At 44.3% G+C, this 27,134-nt stretch overlaps 1 protein-coding gene across 2 annotated transcripts in view; it reads left to right on the plus strand.

Annotated features, from left to right (window-relative positions):
• SZT2 (SZT2 subunit of KICSTOR complex) overlaps positions 1-27,134 on the plus strand; it is a 3,556,133-nt gene that overhangs the window by 319,563 nt on the left and 3,209,436 nt on the right. For both annotated transcript variants that reach the window (XM_044085412.1, XM_044085413.1), the window contains exon 11: positions 1,809-1,938. In XM_044085412.1, coding sequence (XP_043941347.1) covers positions 1,809-1,938 — 130 coding nt within the window. The remainder of the gene's footprint in view (positions 1-1,808; positions 1,939-27,134) is intronic.

Raw genomic sequence — 27,134 nt, forward strand, 5'->3', positions numbered from 1 at the left:
TTAACATAATGGTCACATATTCATTCCTTTTACACCATTATGTTCTTTTTTTAACTCGGTTGAAATAAATAAATATTTCATCTAATTATTCACGTTTTTTTGTTTCAAAAGAGCCTTTCATCAATCATGCCAGTGCTGTACTTTCTCTGCTTCAAATTAAATAAGACACATTTTTGTTCCTGCATCCGTGTTAATTATAATTGGTTACTTTGTAATCAACAAAAAGTATTTCTGTAATGTAAGTGACATATATTTATTGAAAATATCAGATTGTATGCCATCTAGTTATTTTAATGCAAAGCATTATTTTTTTAGGTTTTCTTAAAAGTTTGTGTGTGTGTAGAGAGAATCATCGGGCATGTAATTGTGGTTTGCATTGTGTGGCAATAATGATTTTGCTGTGAAAAGGCTAAGATAATTTTATAATGCATTTTTCACTGTACTGCATTCCACTGGTAGTTATCTGTGTGTAAAATTCCCCTCCCTAATTATTTCAGCTGTTATACAGGCAACAGTTAGGGTGACTAGGTTGACCAGTATCTCAATCTTCCAGCTACAAAATGTGGAGCACTACCGCTCATAATATGGAACAAATGGGCAAGATATGGAACACTTTTAACAGTTTACTAAGAACTTGAACTAGGAAGTTCCCATGGTGGTTAAAGTGTATTACTTTATACTTGTAAAAAAACAATTTGATGAATGAATATGATTTTGTTTTGTTAATGGACTTTTTAAGACTGAAAATGAGGAACTTTCCTTGTAAAGAGGTACCCTTGAGAGGTACGGGATGACCTGCATTCTTCTTGGATATATTGGCATGTTTCCTTGTTCCCTAGAAGCCAGCCACAGAGTGCAGTGGCATCAGGTGAGTGGAACATGTGCCTTGCTTATATGTATATGTTAGCCAAGAGGACTGCCAAGGCTTGGATTCCCAGGCTAGGTGCTGCCTAGTTCTGTCCTGTACAAGTATTACTGCACTTACATGAGTCCTTTGTACTTTAAATGGTTTTAAATTGTTGGGCATCAGAAGATTTTAGCTTATGCAAAATTTATGCAGCCAAATTTTGTGTACTTGCATAATCTTTAAAACGGTATATTTGAAGCTTCTGCCCCCAACCCACAGAGTGTAAGGTTAGGACTGATAGTCAGTTCCTACTGTTTGCAGTTGATATTTTGATGAATTGAATCACTGATCAGTCCTTTTTTGTTTTTTTTTTTATACCTGATTAACAATAGTGAATGCACCAAGTTCAAGCATAGTAGGCTAGTTGTTTCATTTTTTTTTCATTGTTTTATAATTTTTTGTTCATTGACTGTTGCTAAGTCACCAGTGTATTCATTGCAGTGGTTAGTCAGTATTTAATTTGTACTCTGTTGTGAAGCATTTGCTAGGTCTCTGGATACTGCTCTGGTATATTTTCTAGACTGTCTTTTCCAGTTTCCAGGGAAAAAAATGTTTATGCGATATGAATTTTGATATCTTCCATTTGTCTTGCTGCACTACCTACAGTCCACCATACTGCTTGTTGACTTCTGTTGGACTTTGACAAGAATTCTGAAGTAGTGCTTTAAGTACTTCTATCCAAATTCCTTCTAAACTTTAAATGAAGTGACACATCTCACCTTAAGAGTAGTTTTCTTTGGTTATAGGGGTCTACCTTTTGTTCTAGACACTTGCTCCAGTTTGACATGGTAGTACAATGGGTATGACTATGACCTTGAACATTTCAGACATTGTTTAAGTAAAGTTACTGAAAAATTATATAGTAAAAATTATGTATTTAATTTTATTTACTTCTTACTAGCATCAACCAGACCGACCAAATGCTTGTTCATCTGCAATCCTTTAACAGCGTTCCTGAGCACTACACTGTCCCAGAAAGCACCAAGAATGGTGTGCCGCTTTTCTACATACCACCTGGCTCTGCAACACCTGTGAGTTTTTTGTAGCTATCACAGTTCAAATATTATGGTTTTATCTCTATGTGTATCGAGTTTGTTACTTAAATTATTTTAATTTTTATTTAGTAGTGGCCTGGGAGATTTAACATATCATGTACAAACACTTTGTTGCATTTTTAAATAAAAGCATAATTTCAAGTGTTCCAGTCATAATTGAAATTTCTTGAGAGTTTTCTGTCATTTAATTATGTATTTTTTTAAATCTGGCCTGATTTGTCTGTACCAGAATTAATAATGCAGTAGAAATACTCTTTTCTCTTGTCCCGTCCTAGACAGTGATGATGTAATTATGGTTGGTCTGCCTGATGTTTCTGAACATTCTGTTAGTTACAGAAATTTCTTTTTCAGACTGATTAATCCAGATCAGAAAGGTGATGCAGTAACTGCTAATGATAATTTACAATCTGAAGTTGTTGTCTTCATTTGGTCTTCAACCTGATCTTGTACAGATCTGACTCGGCTGCATATCCAGCATCTGATCCAAGCTCAAAGCTCCTCCCCTACCCATAATGCCCCTGTTTCCCTCCTCCCTTCAGATTTCGTTTGCCGCTCTATTGTCCGCATCGCGATCCATGGTCTCTGCTGATAAAGTTTGGGTAAGTGTCTTATATTTGTTAATTTTCTCTTATTATCCACTTCTCTATCTTTTCTACCTCCCTTCACGCTGTCTGCGTCGGTAAAAAAAAAAAAAAAAAAAAAACTTCTCTTTCTGTCCTTTTTTGTGTGTAAGTGCGTGTGTTAGGCCTTCGGTTAGGAGTATGCCTGATACACCTAAACCAGGCTTCAGAAAATGCATGGAGTGTGGCCACTAGCTCTCCCCAGCTGATGGCCACACTCTGTGTTGAATGTCTTGGGGCAGTCCATCTGGACACCTACTGTTCCATCTGTGCTAGATTTAATCCCTGGGCACTGATGGACAGAAGAAACAAACTAATTTTGAGGGGCCTACTTCACCCTCCTACTACCGGGCACAGGCCTCTTCTGCCCTGGCTTCTACTTTGGTCTCCGCCCTGGTGTCTGGGACTCAAACTCCCACTAAGAGGTCTGGGGATGGAGACAAGTCAGACAAATCTACCAAGTCTAAGGACAAGGCCAGAAAGCGATCCCCGGATCGCTCGGCTTTGGTGGGCTCTCCAACAAAAGTTTGGTCAGCTCCGAGGAAGGAGTCTCCCTGGCTCCATTCCCCCTTGGTTTTCTATGGAGTCAGAGGATTTCAGACCTGGTCACTGGCACAGGCTTCCCCTCACCGCCCCTCTAGGCTGGTGTTGGTGACCTCCTCTTCTTGCTCCACCCGGAGCCTTTCTGAAACAGATAGATAGGATGATGCGGAAGTTTATCCGAGCCCAGATTCAGTTTGGAGACCTGCTGCCCACTCTCCCTCCAGAGCTGGGGGCATGCTATCTGTGTTCATCTCTATTGCTCCTTCTCCAATCCGACCACCAGTTTCGGAGCCCTTGGATCCGAGGACACTCGACGTTGAGGGGTTGGCTCCGATGGTACCTTGCACCTCGATGCCGGCTATGGCCTTGAGCAGATCAGATCAGACTATCTCAGATCTGTCCATTTCTCTGATCCGTAGCCTCGTCCCTGGATCTGAGGGGATGGTGTCGGCTCCAAGTCATTTGGAACAGAGTCTGTCTTCCCTTTGGGATCTCAGCGCCTGGAGGTTTGGCTCCGGCTCTCCTGTCGGGTCAGACGGTTACGGCTCTGACAATTGTGCCTTCTCAGGACTGAGAAACCAGTTCCCCTTTGGCTTTCTTTCAATGTGGTGGAGAGTGTCCTCTCCCATTGAGACCCTTGATGATCTCGTCTTCCGAGTGCGTCCTGACTCCCACTGTTTTGGGCATGAACCTGGCTATTCTATCATCTCAGGGACAGCCTGTTGCTTCTTTGCCCCAGGGCGCTCTCTCTTGGAGAAGCGAGACATTGGCGAGTCCTCCCCAGAGACCCACACTGAGGAGATCCCCCGCAAACATACATGCAAAAGGAGGCACTTGGACTCTCCTCCTGAGTCCCTCACCTTCTCTGTGCAGGTGCTGAATTATATGCCACACAAGGTTAGACTGATTTGGAGGAAGGGGGAGGTTCTCCCCGGTCACCCCCCGCAGAGGATGTCTCCTTTGGAGACTTTATGGAAATCCTACTCCAGTGTGGGAGGTGGTCTGCCCAAAAACTTAACTCGGATGAATCTGTGTTCCTTGAGGCATTTGGCATAGGACCCTCTACTTCCTGGGTGTCCCCTCCCGCGAATCCTTTAGTGGATCTTATCACATCTCGGGTGTGGAAGGAACCGGACATGGTTTGAGCCCCCCCTTCAGACAGGGCATATTGGACTAAAGGATCCCCAGTTGATGCCATGGTGGTGGCAGTCGCCACTAAGAAGGAGCTCACTCAGGAGAGCTCCGTGATCCACCCTCCTGACCGAGAGTCTAGGACGATGGACTGTTTTGGGAAGCAGGTGTATGCTTCAGCGGCCTTCTCTGTGCGGATGCTGAATTATATGGCACACGTGATTAGGCTGCAGTGAGACCTGGTTAAGAAGGTCGCTGACCCCTGGGTCCATGTTGGTGGAGGTCAAGAAAATTTTCTCCTCTCGAATGGCCACCCTGACTTCTATCGCTAACACCTCTATGTGTTTCCTTTCCCATGCTACTGAGGGCACCACTAGAGCTTGCCAGTACAGGCGTTGCCATCAGGTGCCACGCATGGCTTTGGCTCTGTGCCCTCTCGGAACCCTTCAAGGCATCTTTTACAAATGCCCCATACGACGGTTCCTCCCTTTTTGGGAAGTTGGTACGTGACACCTTAGTCCAGAGTGAAAAGGACGGGAAGACTCACTCTGCCATCGGGATCCTCTCTTCGGACCCTCAACGAACCTTCTTGAGAAATCAGCAGTGGGCCAAGAAGATGTGGTTCCGAAAATCTCAAAACTATTCCCAGAACATTCAGGACTCTCGTTCCACTCAATCGACCTCCAGGATGCATACTACCATATCAAAATGGGCAGGCTGTCTCAGAGGTTCCTCCGCTTCTGGCTGGGAGCCAATCATTATCAGTTCAGAGTGCTCCCCTTTGGTATCACCACAGCCTCCAGTGTGTTCACCAAAGTGATGGTAGTGGCAGCGGCTCACCTGAGTCTCCAGGGCATACAGGCGTTCCCCTACCTGAACAGTTGGCTCCTCGTCACCCCCTCCAGGCATCAGCTGAATCAAGTGAAGGATTCCCTTCTTCTCTTAGCCCAGCAGTTGGGCATTACCATCAATCTCAACAAGTCGTCTCTGGCCTGGTTCAAGTGTTAGATTTCACTGAGGCTCGATTGGACACAATTCAAACCAAACTCTTCCTTACCTTGGACAGGTTTCAGTCTCTGAAGCTACACGTCATTTGCATTCTTCAAGCTCAGTCACCAACAGCGGAAATGGTATTAAGGGCGTTGGGATCCATGGCGGCCATGGTCAGTCTCTTGCCCATGGCACACTTTCATATGCAGGTTCTTCAATGGATTCCCATGGTCCAATGGTTCATGATAAAGCTCCCCTTATCTCATCCTGTTTGAATCTCTTGGGTGTGCAGGGACTCTCTTTCTGTGGTGGATTCATTCCTTGGATCTGGCCAGGGGTCACTTATTTCTTCCACCCTCCCTCTCGACCACAGTAACTACGGATGCCTCCCTACTAGGGTGGGGGGGGCACTGCTTGAGAAGGAGAGTCCAAGGCATGTGGTCCCCCTACAAGACCAGATTGCATATCAACGTCCTGGAGATGAGGGCGGTGCTTCTAGCATTGCAGGCTTTCCATGCCCATCTTCCCCCAGGGACGATTGCTATCCATACGGACAGTATGTCTGTGGTCTGGTACATCAGTAAACGGGGGGGGGGGGAGCCAGGTCTTACCCTTTATGTCGTGAAGCCATGAAATTGTGGGAGTGGGGCAATCTCCACTGGCTGGTTTCACTGGCTGGTTTCTGGTGGCAACGCACATTCCGGGGAGGTTTAGTATTCTAGCGGACAGGCTCAGCAGGTCTATTCTGATGCCTTACAAGTGGTCTCTGAATCCTTCAGTAGCAAAACAGATCTTTCTCAAGTGGGGTCACCCTTGCTGCGATCTCTTCCTCTCCTTCCAATGCGAAATGCAGCAAGTTCTTCACTCTGAATCCCCCACTGGGGGAAAGCACCAGAGGCGCTGTTATTCATGCTTGGCCCCCTGGTCTCCTGTATGCTTATCCTCCTCTGACCTTGATTCCAAAATTCGTTTAGAAAGTTTGCAGGCTGGGGAGCTTAGTTATCCTCATTGCTCCATTCTGGCCTCGTCAGGTCTGGTTCCCCTCTCTGTGGACTCATTTGGTGGCTGCACCATGGATGTTGGATCTAATTCCAAATCTTATTTCTCATCCGTCAGGGATTCCCCATCCAGATCTGGGCAGTCTGAAGCTCACTACGTGGCTGCTCCAGTTCCCGTGATTGTCAGGACTCCTGGCTTATCCTCACCTGTCAAAAGGATCCTGGTGGCAGCTCATAAGTCTTCATCAGAAAGGTGTACTCCAGTAAATGGAAAAGTTTTTCAATGTGGGCCTTGCAGCGTGCCCTAGATCCCTTCACTGCCCCAGTCTCAGCAGTGTTGGAATTTTTAGCAGGGATATTTCAGCAAAGTGCCAGTTCTTCTACAGTCAAGGTTCAACTTGCACCAATTTCTAATTTCCATGTCTGTGATAATATGGCATCTGAAGTAGTTAACCTCATTTTATCTGCAACCTGTGGGTATTCGGATCCATATCGGATCCGAGCCGGCAACTTATTTTTTAGCATCTGCTCCGAGCTCCTCCCCCTACCCATAATACACCACCATCTCATATCTTCCCCCAGATCTCATTTGCTGCGCCATAGTGAGCATCGGGGTCTCATTTGCTCTGAGCTTCAGGGATTGTAAGTGTGTTTACTTCAATCTTTTCTGTGTGAAAGTGGTAGTTAGTGTTCCCTTCCTCCCCTTTAGTGTACGCTGTTTGTCAGTTCTAGTTTAAAAAAAAAAAAAAGTTTTTCTTATTAGAGTACTCTCTAGGCCCACATCCCTTCAGTGTGTGTGCTGTAGTGTGTTGTGCTTTCTCTTTCAGGAGTGACTGTTAGGCTGATCAGCCATAGCCCAAAACTAAGTCAGTCTTTAAAAAATGCACAGAGTGTGGCCATAAGCTCTCACCGGTTGATGGTCATGCTGTGTGTGTAATCTTTTTGGGAGTGCCTCATTTATCTATTCAGTGTGCAGTCTGTGCTGGTTTTAACCCTAGGGCCCTCAGGGATAGGAAGGTCAAATTGGTTGCCAAGGATTTTCTCCCTGCCTCCATGCTGGATTCTGCCACAGCCTCGGTTTCTGGTACTCCCGCCAACCCCTCCCCCAGACAGGGACTCAAACTCACGCTTGTGTTGGTGTGGGGGAGGATAAGGATAAAGACAAAGACAAAGAAAAAGAACACAAGGATAGAGAAAGATGCAAGGAAGACAGAGAGGAAGAGGGATAGGAGGCCTCCAGATAGGGAATCCTTCCCTAGCCCATCATCAGAGACTCTAAGACCAGTTTCTTCTAGATTCCGCTCACCCCGTTTCTCACCGGAGCCAATGGAGTCTTCAGATCTGAGGCCTTCCTCACCTTTGCTTTGCAGACCAGCCAGATCCGAGTCGGTTGCCTCTTCGCGATCGACTCTGAGTCTGTTGGACTTGGACATGGACAGGATAATGTGGAGATTCATTCAGATCCAAATACAGATGGGAGTCTTGCCAGGCCCCTCTCCTTCTGGAGGTGGGACCTCCATGCCCTTCTTCCATCCTATTTCTCCTTCCCCGATCCATACGGCTGCTTTGGGGTTTTTGCATCCAAGACTCTTTGGAGCTGGTAGCTCGGCGCCGACGGTTCCTCCAGCCTCGACTCCGGCTGTTACCTTGAGTTCCTCGGATCTGGCCAGTTCGTATCCGAGCGACTCTGTGCCATGGACAGGGAGTCGAGCCTGAGGGAATGGATCCATCTTTGGCTCCAACCTTTTCGGATCCGAACCATTCACTTGGAGCTCAGCCTACCCTCGCTTCGGCTCAGATTCCCGCTTCAGACCTGGGGAGAGCTTCTTCCTTGTTGGTGCCAAGGAGGTGCGCTCTCCTTCGGCATTTGAAGTGGTGGAGAGGGCTCTCTCCCAGGGATTGAGACCTCAGCCCGACTCCTCGGATTCTACCCAGACTTTACTGGATTTAGTGACTACTCCCTTCAACATGTCTCAGGAACAGCCCGTGCCAGAGGAGCCCCAGGTTATTCCCCTTGAGTAACCCCCCGCGGCTCACGAGTCCTCTTCAGAGAGTCCAACTGAAGAAGGCCCCTGTAAGTGCAAGTGCAAAAGGAGGCACTTGGACTCCCCTGAGTCCCTCACTACGGACACAGATTTAGATGGAGAAGGTTCCCCCAGGTCACCTCCCGAGGATGTCTCCTTCGGAGACATCATTGAGATCCACCAGAGGGGAGGTTGGTCGGCCCCAAAACCTTCTACGGATGAGTCTGTGTTCCTGGAGGCTTTTGGCATGGGCCCATCTACTTCATGGGTGTCCCTGCCAGCGGACCCTTTGGTGGAGCTTATCACCACACGGGCATGGAAGGAGCCTGACACCATAGAGCCGATCCCCAAATGCCCTGACAGGATTCTGTCTCCTCCCACAGACAGATAACCTTGGTCTAAAGGAGCTCCATTGACGCTGTGGTGGTCGCAGCAGCCAACAAGAAGGAACTGGCGTAAGAGAGTTCCTCAATCCACCCTCGGGACAAGGAGTCCAGGTCGGTAGATAGGTTTGGGAAGCGCGTTTATTCATCAGCGACCTTTTTCATCCGTGCGCTGAACTATTTGGCACATGTTATACGGCTGCAGCGAGACTTTGTCTCAGAATTCGCTGAGTCTTCCCCAGAGTCTTTATCGCAGTAGGACAAACAATTGTTCTCTGCGAAAATGTTGACTCTGAAATCTGTATCAAACATGTCCATGCGCCTCCTTTCCCCCACCACAGAAGGAGCAGCTAGGGCGGCTGGGACAGGCATAGCCATGAGGCGACACGCCTGGCTCAGGTTGTGTCAGTTTGCGGACCTTTTCAAGACATCATTTACCAATGCTCTCTATGATGGTTCCTCCCTTTTCGGGAAGACAGTACATGACACTCTTGTCTAGAGCGAAAAAGACGGGAAGACTTTGTCTGCTGTCAGGATTCACTTTTCTAACCCTCAGTGGTCCTTTTCTAGGAACCAAAGAGGGAAAAAGAAGATGTGGTTCTGGAAATCACAGTTTTCCCAGGAGTTTCAGGACAACTCATCCCCCAGAGGCAGAGGGGGGGGACAGGATTGACGCTGACCCAGAGGTAGAGGGGGTCCCAGGAACTTCCGGTCCAGGGAACCTTTTTCCTGACAGGCCCACGCAGCAGCCCTGAGGGGTTGCCTGACTGTCCTACTCTGGAGGCAGTTGGGGGGAGATTGTCCTTGCACCCAGCGGCATGGGAGTCCATAACTGCAGATCATTGGGTGCTACAAATAATATCCAGAGGCTACGCTATCCCATTTGTTTCCCCTCCAAGTGCTACAAGACGCCTCCCAGATGTCCCATCCACTCACAGGGAGGCCACAGCTCTAGAGGTTTCAAAGCTGCTTCACAAACGAGCCATCAAACCACTCCCCCTCAACTAGTCCCGATTAGGCATTTACTCCAGGTTCTTTTTAGTGCCAAAAAAAGACGGGAGACCTCAGGCCCGTTTTAGACCTGTCAACCTTTGAGCCTGTTTTTCACCAAACAAAAGTTCCGGATGGTCACCCTACAGTCCATTCTACTCTATCTCCGAGAGTGCGACTGGATGTGCTCATTAGACCTCCAGGATGCTTACTACCATATCAAGATCCACAGAAGCTCCAGGGGGTTTCTTCAGTTCCAGCTGGGAGCCAGTCACTTCCAATTTAGAGCTCTACCCTTTGGTCTAACCACAGCCCCCAGGGTATTTACCAAGGTTATGGCAGTTGTAGTAGCTCACCTGAGGCTTCAGGGAATTCAGGTATTTCCTTACCTGGACGATTGGCTCTTCACTGCTTCCACCAAGTGTCTTCTTTGTCTGGCCTGAGACTACTTCCTTCTCTTGGCAGATCGGCTGGGGATTACAGTCAGTGTTCACAAATCCCTTATGCAACCTATACAAGTCTTAGATTTTATCGGGGCATGGCTAGACACTTTGCAACTAAAAGTATTCTTAATGCCAGACAGGATCTTAAACCTCAGGTACCACATTGCTCTAATTGTGGACTTTAGATTTCCAAACCTGGGCTCTATGGCTGCCATGATCTCTATCCTCCCCTGTGCACGCCTTCACATGCAGATCCTTCAATGGACTCTAGCTGTTCAATTGTCTTGGCTAGACCTTCCCATGAATTTTCCGATAAGGATCAGTCACACCTGCAGGATGTCTCTCCTTTGGTGGATCCATTCACCGGATGTTGCAGTGGGACACCTTTTCATGTAATCTCCAGCCTAAGCCAAAGTGACCATGGATGCCTCCCAACTCGGGTCAGGGGGGGACACTGTTTGAGAAGGACGGTCCAAGGCACGTGGTCCCAGCTAGAGACCAAGTTGCACATAAATGTTCTGGAGATGAGGGCAGTGCTTTTAGTGTTGAAAGCCTTCCACACTGCCCTTCCTCTGGGTACAATTGCAATTCGGTCAGACAACATGTCGGTTGTCTGGTACATCAACAAGCAGGGGGGAACCAGATCTTACCCTCTGTGTTGCGAGGTCATGAGAGTGTGGGAGTGGGCGATTTCCACCGGTTGGTTTCTGATCGCAATGCACATTCCGGGATGCTCCAACATTTTAGTGGACAGATTTGAGTAGGGCTATTCTGATGCCGCATGAGTAGCCTCTGAAGCAGTTAGTAGCGGAGGAGATATTCCTTGCATGGGGACAGCTTTGCTGCAATCTCTTCGCATCTCCTTCCAACGCAAAGTGCAGCGAGTTCTTCGCTCTGATTCCCTCACCAGGGGATGCCCCCAGAGATGCTCTAGTCCATGTTTGGCCCCCCGGGTTACTGTATGCTTACCCACCATTACCACTCATTCCGAAGTTTCTTCAGAAAGCTTGCCGACTGGGGTGCAAAGTGATCCTCATTGCCCCATTCTGGCCTTGTCACGTTTGGTTCCCCTTCCTTTGGTCATATCTTCTAGCTCCTCCGTGGATTCTGGATCCCTGCTCGGATCTAATCTCTCATCCTTCGGGTGCCTACCCTCCCAATCTGGACAGACTCAAGCTGATAGCTTGGCTGCTCCAGTTCCCTTGATTGCCAGGACTCCCGGTCTTTCATTCCCTGTTAAATCTATACTACTGGCTTCTCTTAAAGATTCTACTACGAAAGTTTATCACAGTAAATGGAGGCGTTTCTGTGTGTGGGCCTCTCAGAGAAACCTGGATCCTTTTACAGCCCCTGTTCCAGCGGTGTTGGATTTCTTGACTAGTATTTTTCAGCAAGGAGCTAGTTCCTCCACGGTGAAAGTACAGCTGGCAGCCATTTCTAATTTTCATGTTGGTGAAAATAAGATCGCCCTGGCCTCTTCTAGGCTGTGTAAAGCCTTTCTAAAAGGCACTTTAATTTTGCGTCCTCTTATCAAAGATTCAGTTCCTCCTTGGGACCTCACTTTGGTTCTCCAGTCATTAGTAACTCATCCTTTTGAACCTGCAGCATCAGTGGATTTAAAGTTTTTATCTTAAAAGACAGCATTCCTAGTGTCTATTACGTCAGCTAGGAGGGTCTCTGAGCTTCAGGCTTTGTCTGCCATGCCTCCTTATTTGGTCTTCCATAAGGACAGGGTCTCTCTCCATTCAAGTCCTTCTTTTCTACCAAAAGTGGCATCTCAGTCAAACATAAACCAAACTATTAATTTACCTGTTTTCTTTCCAAATTTTCAGAACAAGGGTGAATATAAACTTAATTTGTTAGATGTTCATAGACAACTTCATTTCTATCTTCATAAAACACAACCCTTCCGTAAGTTCGATTAATTATTCATCTCATTTTCTAAACCTCATTTGGGAAAGGCCATTTCCAAGGTTTCTTTAGCCAGATGGATCACTCTTTGCATTTTACATATTTACAAAGCCAAGGGTTTATCTCCTCCTGGTCTGGTTAAAGCTCACTCTACCAGGTCCATGGCAGCTTCCGCTGCTTTTTGGTCTAAGGTTCTTTGGATGACATTTGTGCAGCAGCAACTTGGGCTAATTCACATACTTTCATCTCCCATTGCAAATTAGATCTGATTTCCAGAGAGAGAGGATCTTTTTGGTTCTGTGGTGCTCAGGAATATCTTTCCATGAGGGCCTCCCAGGATTTTTGAGTAGCTGGGGACTGTGCCTCACAGATTGCAGAAAAAATTAAGTTAACTACTTCAGATAAAGAAGTTATGTACTCACCATAATGTTCCATCTGAGTAGTTATACTTCATTTTTCTGCAACCTTCCCACCCTCCATCCCCCTGATCTTTTGATGTGGATAAACAGGTTTATTTAGTTTGAGTTGCTAAAGTGTATGGTTGCAGCAAACTCGATCTGAGGGGAAGATAGGAGATGGTGGTGTATTATGTGTAGGGGGAGGAGCTCGGAGCAGATGCTAGAAAATAAGTTGCCGGCTCGGATCCGATATGGATCCGAATACCCACAGGTTGCAGAAAAATGAAGTATAACTACTCCGATGGAACGTTATGGTGAGTACATAACTTATTTTTCTTTAACATCCACGGAGCTTTGTAAAGCCTTCTTAAAAGGCACCCTACACTACCATGGGGTCTTGCGTTAGTTTTGCAAGCTCTTGTTTTGTCCCCTTTTGAGCTTGCAGCGTCTGTGGATCTGCAGTTTCTATCCTGGAAGACGGCCTTCCTGGTTGCTATTACTTCTGCCAGGAGGGTCTCGGAACTTCAAGAGTTGTCTGTCAAGCCTCCTTATATCATCTTTCATAAGGACAGGGAAGCCTTGCATACTATAACCCATCCTTTCTTCCTAAGGTAGCTTCAGGGTCCAATATTAATCGGGTGATTTATCTACAGGTCTTTTTTTCCAAACTTTCAAAACACGGGAGAATACAAATTGCACTTGTTGGATGTGCACAGACAGTTACTTTTTTACCTGCACAGAACTAAAACCTTTCACAAGTCTGACCAGCTTTTTATTTCCTATTCTAAACCCTTTTTGGGGAAACCAATATCTAAGGTCACCATCACCCATTGTATTTCCCAGTGTATTATTCTAGCATACTCTATTAGGGGGTTATCACCACCAGGTCATGTGAATGTGCATTCCACCAGATCTATGACTACTTCAGCGATCTTCTGATCCAGAGTTTCGTTAGATGATATCTGCTCTGTGGCCACGTAGGCTTCATCTCATACCTTCATTTTGCATTACATGTTGGACATAAATATCCAGGAATATGGCATCCTTTGGCTTCACCATGCTCCACAACATCCTTCCATGAGGGCCTCCCCGGTTTTTAGTAGTTGGAGACTCTGTCCCACAGGTTGAAGATCAAATGAAGACAACTTCAGATAAAGAAGTTATGTACTCGCCATAACGTTCCATATGAGTTGTTTTTCATTTGTCTGCAATTGTCCCTCCCTCCTTCCCCCTGCCTTGCATAGAATGTGTGGTGGTTTGACGAGCAGAGGATATGGTCACCTCCTGCATGCCTCTTACTGTCCTTCTTGCTTATGTAGATGTCTAGTTTGAAATAAAGTGTTGGGTCAGGTGAGGAAGTTAGTTGGGCAGCAAACTTGATCTGAAGGGAGGAAGGAGACAGGGATATTATAAGTAGGGGAGGAGCTTTGAGCTCGGATCAGATATGTGGCCGAGTCGGATCCGTATTGGATCCGGGAACCCACAGGTTAAAGACAAATGAAGAACAACTACTCAGATGGAATTTTATGGTGAGTACATAACTTCTTCTTTTTTTTTTTTTTTTTTTTAATATCACAGTAAGTGAACTGGATGCATTTAGCCTATTCAGCTACACTTTTGACAAAACAGCAGTCGCAGTGTAAAATTTAGAGAGTATTGAGTTGCACAGGTTTATGAAGAGTTGTACAAGGACACACCCTTATTGTACAGTATATCAGCTGTCATGGTGAATGGTATCAAGTTTAATTTATTATGTGGACTCTTTTAAAATACATGTATTTATGTAATGTCTTCAGGACAGTTGCAGCTGGAAAATATAGTTAGGAAGGCCTTCAGAGCAGAAGAGAATTCACTGTAGGTAAGCCCTGGGACCACTTATTGCAAAACCTTTGCTACTGCAGTGAAGCTTTTGCTGGGTAATAGTGATCTTTGAGAGCTAAAAGAGAATTAGAGCCATTATTCCAGGGTAATCTGTGTCACAGTAGAATGCTAATTCCCAGGGATCCTTTGCTTGTCACCAGATGTTGCAGACCCCAGGGGAAATACTGCTCCCTGCTGAGCATTCCCTCACTGTTTATGCAAGTACTTTTAACCCCAGCTCAGATTGCTTAATTCAGGCCCTTTCCTGTTGTGGTTGGTTGGGGCATTAAGGCATTGTACTGGACTGTTGCTTAATTAAAAAGCCTGGGCATTTATCATTACCAGATATCAAGGCTGTCTCCATCCAGTAGGAAGACATTCTTTGTAGTAGTGTTTTTTTTTTTTTTTTTTTTTTAACCTACCCACTGCTGACCAGCTGCCACCAGTTTTTATCTTCATTCATTGTGTCTACCAGACATGCCTTAGCTCTTGCAGGGCTCATCTCAGTCCATTTTTGGGACCAGTGAAGAAATTGATGATATTGGTACAACATCATACTACTGCTGAGGAGTATGTCCTAACTCCTACAACACAGTAGTAGCGTTGCCTTCAGGTGGTACATGCACATTCCTACACATGCACAGCCATCTGACCATATAATGTACAGCTTGCAGCACAGAGCAAATCGAGCTCTTAATGCTGCTGTTGCAGTAAGCCTAGGCTGTTTCCATCAGTCTAGGATTGACTTGCCGGTATCAGCCACTCACTCCCATACTCCCCTGTCTAGGCCCCCCAGCACCCAGACTACTAGTCAAACAGTACTTGTCTGGTGGACAGTATGGGCTTTATTCCTCTACACCATGGAACTGGCTGTTCCTGGGAGCAGTATTGTTCCAAGGTCTTCTTTCATGTCAGAAAGACCACCCACCTCAATACATTTTTTCTTACCATTGCAGCAAAACCTAGCATTACCGCCAGAGAACTATTAAGAGTCCTGTTCTATATGTCTGCCTCCATTCTTATGCTTCCTATGATAGAATTGCATAGTAGGAAGCTCCAATATTATCTGAGGAGCCTGTTTTCAACAGTACTAGCAACCTTGGATAGATTACAGCCCATTTTCCCAGCCATTCGGAAGGAAATCAAGAGGTGGGTAAACCAAGTGCTTTGGACTCGAGGAATGTCCTTTGTTATATTATAGTGCACCAAAACCATGATGATGGATGCTTTAGGATCCATCCCAGGAAGTTAGAATTGGGGAGTTCACTTCTACAAAGAGGCCAGTCACAAGTGTAGTCCCTCGGGGATTAGTCCTTGGACCACTCCTTTTTGGAATTTACTTCTCAGAAGTCAAGGCCAATGTCAGTGGTCTCTGGCTGACTAAATTTGCAGATGATGCCAAATTAGGAGCTGTCATTGAGTCTCACACTGACACAAATGTTCTCCAGGAAGAGCTGACGCAGACAAACAACTGGTGTCAGAGTCATGGACTAAAACTAAATGCCAAGAAATGCATAATAGTAGTATCCTTTGGAAAGTCATCCATCCTTGGTAACTATCATATTGACAACACACCCCTTAGAGTTGACCCAGTAGTCAGGGACTTAGGGACGCACATAGATAGTAATCTATCCTTTGATCATCATGTGTCTACCGTGGTGAGGAAATCATTCTATCTTGCGCAGCTTATAAAGAGAGGTATGGCATCTAAGTCCAAGGAAGTCATTGTTCCACTGTGTTCGGCATTCATCAGACCTATCGGTGAGTACAATGCCCCCTTTGGTATGTTCCTAACCAGGCATGTCCAACAACTGGAACTTCCACAGAGGTTCCCCGCTAAAAGAATACAGAATGTAAGTAATATGTCCTATGCAGACTGTCTCAAGGCCCTATCCCTGTATTCTGTCTCCCACAGTCTTTTGAGGGAGATCTATGCCTGGCATACAGGGCATTGTCAGACCCCACTCTGATGGACCTCCTGCATATCCACAAAATAAACAGTACCATAATTACCTGTTCTAAAGACTTAAACCTTGCCTGTGATGTAAATAGGACCTACTGGAGAGATATGTATGTATCTCCGAGACTACCTCGTCTATGGGACAGGCTCCCCATTCATGTGAAGCAGAGTTCCTCCCTAATCCAGTTCAAGTGCAACTTGGACAACTGTTTGAGAAATTCATTCCTGATTTGACACCTATGTCTGTGATGCAAACAGGTAACCTGTAAATGGTTCATCTCCCAGGCCCATGCTTACACTTATCAAGGGTATCAGAACTTGTCAGAGATTTGGGAATCATGGCTAGGCTTAAAAAGGCCCTTGTGGTAGTTAGCCTAATAAACAGCTATGAACCTGCTTAGTCAAGGCTTGGGTGGACTCTCAGATGTTCAACATGTAGATCACTGTTGTAGTAACGTAAGCTATTTGGGTCCTGTACAAGTGACCAGACAGCCGAGAGCTTAAAGGCACCTTACGTGGGTTGCAATTGTCAGGAACTCAAGGGGACCTGTAGTATATAGACAGAGCTCCAAATTAGTCAGAGCTTTTCTGCCACCAAAGTGTGCTTCAGCAGGCCAGTGGTCAGTTAGTAATTCCTCAGGGTTGGGCAGATAAGTTTCCCATTGAGGAAGACATTTCACTAAAATTAAAATATGTTGCTAGTTTTTGGGACTGTCGTCGCATTTCTAAGGAACTTGTGAGTAAATGCTTTAGCAAATTTTTTTAACTGCTTCTGGATAGCTTGGCAGTCCACCTTCTCTGGGACCAGGGCAGGGTACCTCAGACTGAAGTATTTGTTTTCTAACACAGCAGATCCAGTAGTAATTTCTTTATCCAGAACTGCTTCTGCTAAACAGATTACTGCAGCTAATCCCATTCCATTTGACAAGGATGGAAAGTTTTTGAAAAGTTGTGGGAGAAAGTGTATTCTTCTCCTACTACTGTCAGCATTTTAAACTGTCAAGCTTGTTAAAGTTTTTAATTTTATCTTTTGACAACATTCAGAAGTTATTAGTTAACCTTCCTTTTTCTGAGTTAAAGAATTTTTTGACTGTGAGGGATTTCTAAGATGACTGCACACTGATGAACAGCTTACATTCAGCTCTCTCAATGTGAAAACAGAAACTGAGAAAAAGGAGTGTCATTTACTGTTTTGGGGTACAATTCAGTTACTGCCTAGTAAGTACACTGCCTGGATGCCAGCAAAGAAGAAATTTGGAAAACCTGAAAGACAATCAACTAGAAAAGGTAACAAGAAAATACTGTCTGGGAATAATTGTGCAGCTGTTCATCAGAAAGCAGTTCAAGCTTCAGTTTTGGTTCAGGATATGGCTTCCAGTAGTTTATAGGAAAAACTAAAAGAAATGTACTCAGAGGTTATTAAAATAATTGAAACATTGAAGGAATATATTCACTCAAATAAAAGGCTGAAAGAAATAGAAGAAGCTTAACTGATGGAACTACAAACATCAGAGTCTGAAGTAAAGAAAAAGATGGCTCAGCATGAAGCTTCAGAAAAAGAGCAGTTTCAAAAAATAGAGTTAGAAGACAAAGCACAAAGAAATTTTCTGCTATGCCAGGGAAACTGGGAGGAACAGACCATATTCATTTTATGAAAGCACAAATAAACAACCTTCTGGTATTGCACAACAGGATTTGTTAATTAAAAGGGCACATCAAGTATATGCTCCAGACCTGGCCATGGGAAAGTAGACACGACCTATATTATTAGACACAATCATACCAGCATAAAGAGTTGATTCTAACAAAACTGTGTCAGAAGGGCGAAGTATTAAAAATTGATGACTCTAAAGTGTTTGTAGAAAATGATCATTTTCTGTACACCAGGCAGAAGAGAAGCAAATTTATTCCAGCAGTCCCGGAAGGCCGAGAAGCAGGTTCTAGTTTCAAGGTGCTGCATTTGCCTGTCTTCACAGTATTTTTCCTGGAGGATCAAAGTAATTTTTGACGAAAAACAGGCTTAAGGAGGTAATAAAAAAAAGTTTATCCAACAAAAAGGGGACTCTCTCTCATTCTTCTGACAGTAAGGTTTATAGAGAAAGTTTTCCAGTGAAATATTTTCCAGTGATACAAAGGAAAATGCTTGATAGAAAAACTGCAGGAGTTGACTAGAACAATCAGGAGTACGTTGGACTTGAACCATTAACTGGTGTTGGGAGATGTAGATGAACAAGAAGACCATCAACACTGAAATTAGTGAATAAATGAGAGGCTGTAATGCATCAGTCACATTTGTGTAATATGGCTGACAAATACTGGACTTTTGTTGACTTTGTTAACCTTATGAGTGGACTGTAAAGCATATAGCCCACTTAATGTAATTTAATATTTAGAAAGACACGAAAAGGGAAAAAGGTAACTGTAAATAAAACTATTTTTGTTATTAGTATTTGTATAAAATATTTCATTACTTCTACATGGCCCACCTCATAAGTAAGGGTATCTCATCCAGGGACAAGGAGGTCATAACATCCCTGTATTCTTCCCTTATAAGGCCAGTTATTGGGTATAAAGCCCCCTTCGGCATGTACCTCACAAAGCTCATTCAGCAGCTGGAGAGACCAGAGAGGTTTCTCACCAGGAGAATCCGGGACCTTCAGCATCTACCCTACACAGGCTAAAAGCCCTGTCCCTCTACTCAGTTTCATAGACTCATCAGAGGTGACTTCTGTTGGGCATACAGAGCAATCTCAGACCCCCACCTTGATGTTACTGCTGCATGTCCCCAAGTCAGGCTCCACTTGAGTAATCTGCACGAGCGACCTCAGCCTGGTCTGTGACATCAGTAGGACTTGTTGGCAGGACAGATTTGTGTCCCAGAGACCCCCCCCCATCTTTGGAATGGACTTCCTCTCCACGTCAAGCAGAGTATGTCATTATCCCTTTTTAAGCACAACTTGGATAACTGGATGGGAAACGGAAAATACACCCTGGGATTCCACCTGTGTCCCTGCTGGACAGGGGCTTTGGGTGCTGACTTGTCTAAACATGGGCTACACTAGGCTTATAATGGCCTCAGGGCCAATAGCCTAGTAACTTCCTATGATCCTGTATAAACTGCATGTTTATATGCATGCATACATGTGTGTGTGTGTGTAGTAAAGTAGTTTTGTGTAGTCTGTAGTGTGTATTCGGGGTATTTTAAATGTAGCAGTGTTTTTTCCATGACTGTTGTGTGTGGTAAAGATATTAAAGTAAACAAGTAATTTTTAGTTGTAAGAAGTAGAGGCTTTAAAGTATAACAAGATAAAAAAGGCTGTACAAAAGCACGTTTAATGTTAATATAATGTGATTTTGGGTTGGTGGGGTGGGGTGTAAAAGTGTACCCATTATATTATATGTAGAATTAAAATATTTTTTTGTCCAAGGGTGAGTGTCTAGATTAATGCATTTTGCTTAAGCTATAAATGTGTTTTTGTAAGCGAGTAGGCTTTAAAAATAAGACAGAATGATGAAAGCATTGAAAATGCAAAGCTTTGTACAACTTCAAAGGTACTAGCTTTTTCCTTTAGTAAATTGTTCAGAGACAAGAAGTGTGCAGTTTAAGGCAGCTCTACATTCTGTTCTGAGTAAAATTTACAAAAAATTCATCCCTGAGTACTTTTCCATAGAGATAAGCTGTCTCCGGGTATAAGCAATTAATTTTGAGAGTTGTGAACATTCTTTGCTGAGGGAAATGCAAAATTTAAAAATATAGTGGCAAGCAGTTCACTGAAAAATGTGAAGTTTGAAATTATGGGAAGTAAATAAGAGATAGAAGCCTGCCTAACAGGCTTAATACTTTAATGCATTTAATAGAACAGTGTACAATTTATTTTTATTTAAAGATAGCCAGTGCACTTTTTCTTGGGGTTAAAGTTAATGTTTTCTGAAAGCATACAAGCTTGGGAAAGATATAAGAAAAAAACAAACCGCTGTCAGTATAAGTGGGAATACAGGCTGTGCCATGCACTTTGGCATGGGTAACAGTACGTTTAGGTTAGGTAATGACTGTGGCTGCAGCAGTCAGTATAGGGTAATTGTTCCTATCTGGAAGATTAAACTTATTTTTTTGAACATGTTTTTTTTTTTTTGGTTGAGGGATGTTCTTCGTGTTTCACTGTTGCAGTCATTACATTTGGGTAATCCTGCTGGCAGGTTGCCCTCAGTCGGCGTGAATTCCAAAGTCCTGGGTCTTGCGTTGGCTGCTGTCACCCCTTCCCTGATGTCAGGTCGTCAGGGGTATAAAAGATGCGGCCAACACCATTTTCTTTAGCCTTTCTTGCCGCGCGGTGCCCGAAGCAGAAGCAGTTCGCAAGTGCCGGTCAGCCGACTCCTGAGATTTTCGTGTTCCAGTTTCAGATCCGAAGTCTTCGATAAAGCTAAGTACCCCATTGGGGAAACTTTTTTCTTGCTCCAGACCGATGTCCGAAAAAATAAATAATTGTCTTCCTTGTGGAAAGCAAATACCTCATAAGGATTTTCATTCTTACTGGTTGTTGGTTTTGTGTTAAATTTAACCAACGCACTATTAAGCGTTGGTATGATTTTGCTTTAAACTATTTTGGACGCCGGTTTAATTATCCAGAAATGTCATTGGATAGCCATCCGACTACCAGAGTTCACAAAAAACGCAAAGAAAAGGAGAGAGATAGACAACAGAGGCCCAAAACCGACGACGAAGCTTCCCCTAAGCCAGTCGCCGGTTCGCCAGTTCTCAGTGAGGTGCTTTCGCAGCCCCTGACGCCCTCTACTTTAGAGTCGCAGGCCGCTACCGACTCCCTCGTGGAGTCGGCCATGCCGCTGGAAACTCAAGGTATTGGAGCCTCGGATACTATTCCTTCAGATGGGTCCGGAGCCGCTGAGCAGGCACCAGCTTCTGAGGGTGTATTCAGACCTAAACATCTTTACATTAAACCAACATCAGCTTCAAAGGCAAAGACTAAAGCACCTTCTAAAGCAAAGAAACAAACTCAGGAGCCACGTGGTCAGGCTTCTATACCCAAAAACAGATGCTCAAAATGGCCGAAGACTTGATTACCTTGATCAGGGGTTCCCATCCCCCTCCTGATAAGAGGCCTAGGCAAGAGACTGACTATGAATCTTCAGATCAGGTTTCCATTTCTTCTGATTAGGAATATTCTCTCCCCCCTTATGAAGATTCTGATGCTGAAGAATCTATACTTTCAGCTTCTCCTCCAGAGGACTATTATTTTGGGGAAACCTTGCATACCATGAGGGAGCATTTCCACTGGGAGAGCCAAGATTTTTCAAAATCTAAAGAGGCTCAGGGATTTCCTTTTACTACCTCAAACAGGCCACTAGCCATTCCACCTATGTTAGACATTGTAGATGATGTGATTTCCGAGTCTAGTCTTACCCCTGACTCCTTACCTCCAGCTCCTGTTAAGCCTGACAGATATTACAGGGTTCCTGACTCTCATAAATTCCTTTTTAAAAACCCTGCTGCAGACCCAGAAACTATTTCACAGGGTTCCAAAGGAGTTAAGGCTTCCGCTGCAAAATACCATACCCCCTCTGACAGAGATTCTAGGGCACTGGATAGATGGGGAAAAAAGGTTTACACATCTGCTACCTTGGCTATAAGGGCCTTAAACTGTCAGTTTCATATGCTCAGATATCAGCAACATGTCATGGCATTGCTTAAACAGAAAATGTTGTTAAACTCTGAATGTGCAGAAAGCAAGGAAATGCAGGATTTATTGCATGCAGCTGAACAAGTTGGAAAGCATACTTTGCAATGTGGTTTTGAATCTTTGGAGGCCTCCTGCAGGGCCGCAGTTACGGGTTCTTTGATTAGGAGGCATGCTTGGTTAAAGGAACAAAATCTGCCTGATCATGTCAAAGTTAAATTATTAGATGTACCTTTACAGCATGATACTTTGGTGTTAAGGCAGAAGAGGTGTTAAAGAAAATGGAGTACAAAGCTAAATCTATGCAAACTGTCAAAGATTTTTTACAAGTACAGCCACCTAGATTTAGTAGACACTGGCCAACAAAGAACTGGTCCTTTCCTGTGTCACACAGACCTCAAAGGGGCAGACCCAGATGCCCTAGAGGCAGATCCCAGATGCAAGGTTCATACAGGTCAAAGCAATGGGGTGCTTCTACCTCCAAAGTTGGAGAAGACGAATCACAACCACACAGGAAACAGTCCCAATGACTTCCCCCTGCCTGCACCAAGCACTTATCTCCTAGCAGCACCCTTAGGGGGAGAATTAGCACTTTTTTCTCAAAATTGGCACATCATAACCCAGGACAAGTGGGTTCTAAATATCATGTCACAAGGCTACAAGTTCCATTTCCATACCCTGCCGAAGGCAAACGGCTGGCCAGATCTGCCAAAAAATCAATGAGCAAAGGCACAAAAACAAGCCTCAGTGGACATGGGGGCCATTCGATAAGTACCAGAGCAAGAGCAGAGACAAGGATTTTACTCAAGACTGTTCTTGGTACCCAGAAAGGACAAGGCCTGGAGGCCAATACTGGACCTATCTATTCTGAACACATTCCTGGATATACCAAAATTCAAGATGTTGACTTTGCAGCAGCTTCTGCCCATGCTGGGCAAGAATGCATGGCTTGTGAATTTAGACCTAAAAGAGGCATACCTGCATGTCCCAATCAGACAAATATGCAGAAGATACCTCAGATTCAAGGCTGGCTCAATGCATTACCAATTCCCTGCACTGCCCTTTGGCTTATCTACTGCACCCAGGGTCTTTACAAAGTGTCTGGCACCAGTAATTGCATTTTGCAGACAAAGAGGATTACAAATGTATCCTTACTTGGACGACTGTCTAATTCAAGCAGAGAACAAGGACATTCTTCTACAGCATCTGGCGTTTGTGAAAAGACTTCTAACATGCCTAGGGTACACAGTCAATGAAAAGAAATCAAAACGAGTACCCTCTCGAGATAATATTCCTGGGTGCAAGCTTAAATGCAACTACCCAGATGGCTCATCTCATGCCAGACAAACAAAGGCAACTGACTACCTATTTCAAAATGTTGGCAACAAAGGCCCAGTTATCTGCAAGAAAAATTCTGCAGGCTTTGGGTTTCATGGCATCCTACATCCTACGAATTCTATCTGCAAGACTGCATATGAGGAAACTTCAATGGTACCTAAAAAGTGTTTGGACTCAACATTGTCCCAACCTGGAAACTATGATTACTCTCATTCCCTGCCAGCAACAGTGCCCCAGCCTGGAAACTATGATTACTCTCATTCCCTGCCAGCAACAGGAGTTTCGATGGTGGGCAAAGGCTTGTCACCAAAACAAGGGACAGCCATTCACATTACCCCCAGCCAGGCAGACACTAACAACGGATGCATCAGGTTATGCCTGGGGGGCCCACATGGCAGGAAGATGCATTCAGGGCGCATGGACCTCAAACCAAATGCATCTACATATCAATCAAAAAGAGATGCTAGCTGTTCAAAATGCCTTTGAGGACCTACTTCATCTGGGACAATTACTGATAAAGACAGACAACACCACGGTCATGTGGTATATAAACAAGCAGGGGGGGCACACATTCTTACCCCCTTTGCAGACTAGCCATGACTTTGTGGGACACAGCATTGACTTACCAAGTACATCTGCAGGCACAATTCCTTCCAGGAAGGAAAAATACTCTGGCAGATGAACTAAGCAGAAACCTCATGGATCCCCACGAGTGACAGCTGGATCCACACGTCTTCAGCATGATAAAAAGGAAATGGGGATGCCCGGGCATAGATCTATTCACCTCCCCTCACAACTACCAACTAAAAAGATTCTGCACAAGGATTTATCACAGACAAGCATGGAAAGTGGACGCCCTATCTTTCAGCTGGAAAAACTATCAGTATATGACTTTCCCCCACTGCCTCTCCTCCCTAAGGTACTCCTAAAAGTCAGACAGGAGAAGCCAAAGGTGATACTAATTGCCCCAGACTGGCCCCGCCAGTACTGGTATCATATACTACGGAACTTGTCTCAATGCCCAGCTTGGACCTTACCTCAAATACCTCATCTACTGTCCCAGCAAAACAATCAGATCCTGCACAGCCAACTCAGGACTTTAAACCTGGCAGCATGGCGGATAATGTAGTCATACAAAACACACCTCTCAGTAAGGCTGTGATGGATGTCATTTTGGAAGCCAGAAGGCCTAGTACTAGAAAATCTTATGCTGGAAAATGGAAGAGATTCTGTGCATGGAACCAGGCACAAGGAACTGATACAGCTGTGCCAAATATTCCTCAGATTTTGCAATACTTAACTGAGATGCTGGACAAAGGCCTATCATTTTCATCTATTAAAATTCATGTCTCTGCCATTTCAGCTCATTACAATACAGAGCCACCAATCTTTTCTCATCCCTTATTAAAGCAGTACCTCAGAGGAGCCAAAAATTTAAGGCCTCCAAGAAGATCACCAATGCCAGCATGGGACCTCAACTATGTCTTGGAAAAACTCACCCTGCCTCCTTTTGAGCCAGCTGCTACTGCTGATATAAAGTTTTATCTTGGAAAACAGCTCTGCTCCTAGCAATAACTTCTGCAAGACGAGTTTCAGAGCTACAGGCACTCATGGCTGTGGAACCTTTTATCATTTTTTATCCAGACAGGGTCTCTCTGAGGACAAACCCGACATTTATGCCTAAGGTGGTGTCCAGTGTGGCTCTTAACCAAATTATTCATCTGCCAACTTTTTATCCAAATCCACAGAACAAGGGGGAGAGAATTCTGCATTCTTTGGACGTACACAGACAGCTTAGATTCTACTTGGACAGAACAAAAATTTTCAGAAAGACAGAGCAATTACTAGTGCCATATGCTGCAGGATCACAAGGAAAGGCCATCTCAAAGCAGACTATTTCAAAGTGGATAGGCCACTGCATTCGTTTCTGCTACTTACACCATAGCAAGCTAGTGCCCAAGGGCATTAGGCCACATTCAACCAGAGCTGCAGCCACTTCAGCAGACTTTCTCAGGGGAGTACCAACCAAGGACTTTTTAGAGGCTTCTACTTGGAGTTCAGTGCATACCTTTACAAAGCAATATCATCTGCCACTCTACTATAAATCCAGGCAGGCTTTGCTACTGCAGTTCTGCAGGGCCTCATAGCCGCTCCTAACGCTGTTTAGCTCCAGCCTCCCAACCATAGCTTTGGGACTCTACTCAAATGTAATGACTGCAACAGTGAAGCACGAAGAACATAGTACAGTTGTGTACACTTACCATAAATGTAGATGTTCGAGTGTATTCACTGTTGCAGTCCAGGTTACTCACCCGCCATCCCCCTTTTCTTCTGATGGAACCTATCTTTCCTTCTTTGATTTATACAACCTATGTGGTGTATTTGCTTGTAGAGGAGGGTAAAGTTTATATTTGTGTATGTATGTATGTATGTATGTGTATATATAAATTGTGGCTACCCTTTTAGGGGGCACCTAACATCTGGGGCAAGAAAAACTAAAGAAAATGGCATCGGCCGCATCTTTTATACCCCTGACGACCTGACGTCAGGGAAGGGGCGACAGCAGCCAACGCAGGACCCAGGACTTTGAAAGTCAGGCCGACTGAGGGCAACCTGCCTGCAGGATTACCCAAATGTAATGACTGCAACAGTGAATACACTCGAACATCTATATTTATGGTAAGTGTACACAACTGTACTTTTTCCTTAAAGCAAACGTCTTGAAAATGTGACATTTATTCAAATGAAGACGAGAACAAACAACTTTACAAAATAAGCCTGTCAAGCATTAATGCGTGTGTATGTAACTCAAACTTGGGAATACACATCCCAAGAAATAAACTGTGTAATAGTTTATTATAGTGGCTACACTGTCCATGTTGTCTTGGAACATAAATGGCCTTACAGATATAGACAGAAAGTAAAAATATTGCATTATATTAAGACATGCAGATTGCAAATAGCAATACTGCAGGAGACACATTTGGAAAGACATGAGCATGTGATTTTTACAAGAAAGTTCAGGGTGGATATTTAGCAGAATATTGGGGACAAAGGAAAAGGCGAGTAATTATACTGATTACTAGATGAGCTCCAATAGTTTTAGAAGAGGGAAAACAGACTGATGGTAGATTTGTGGTAGTAAGGAGTCTCTTGCAAGGGGTATGTATTTATATTCCATCAAAAGCCTGCTGTTATGGAGTTTATGATTTTTTTGGGAGAAATCTCCTTTTAGCAGGGAATGTGACTTGTATGGGGAATGTGGAACTTGATTTGCAATAATGTATCGGGGAATATAGAAGGGAAAATATAACAAATGATGGTAAATATTTGAAGAAATTTATGGAAATATGTGGTATGAAAGATATGAAAATAGTAGTCGGAACTTGGAGAGAATTTACATGTTAATCCCCGAGATACAGTAACTGGGCTAGACTACATAGAAATTGTATTTCACAGGAACATTTGCATTTAATTCAAAGCTTCAGCACACATCCAGTATCTATTTCAGATCATGCACAAATAAAACAAATGTATAACTGCAGGGTAATGAAGTAAAAATGAGACACTGGCACTTTCCCACCCACCTGTTAAGAGAGGATTTAAGGAATGGGTAGAAAATAACCAGAGATCCTGTAGAGGTTTAGAGATATTTTGGAGATTTTGTGAAAATTTGGATAAAGCAGAAGAATGTGGAAATCAAGAAAGAGCACAATTGAAATATTCATAGAAGACTTAATTATTCCAAGGTTGAAGGTAGATGAGGCTCAGTTAAGATAACGGGATGAGATAAAAACACTAACAGATAATCAGTCTTTAGGAATAGTCTTCAGGAACATATGGCATTCCTGTTAAAGTTTGGAAGTTAGAGAAGGAAGTGGTAAAGATCT

This window comes from Protopterus annectens, chromosome 10.part0 (assembly GCF_019279795.1).
Source record: "Protopterus annectens isolate FY-2018-M chromosome 10.part0, PAN1.0, whole genome shotgun sequence".
NCBI lineage: Eukaryota > Metazoa > Chordata > Ceratodontiformes > Protopteridae > Protopterus > Protopterus annectens.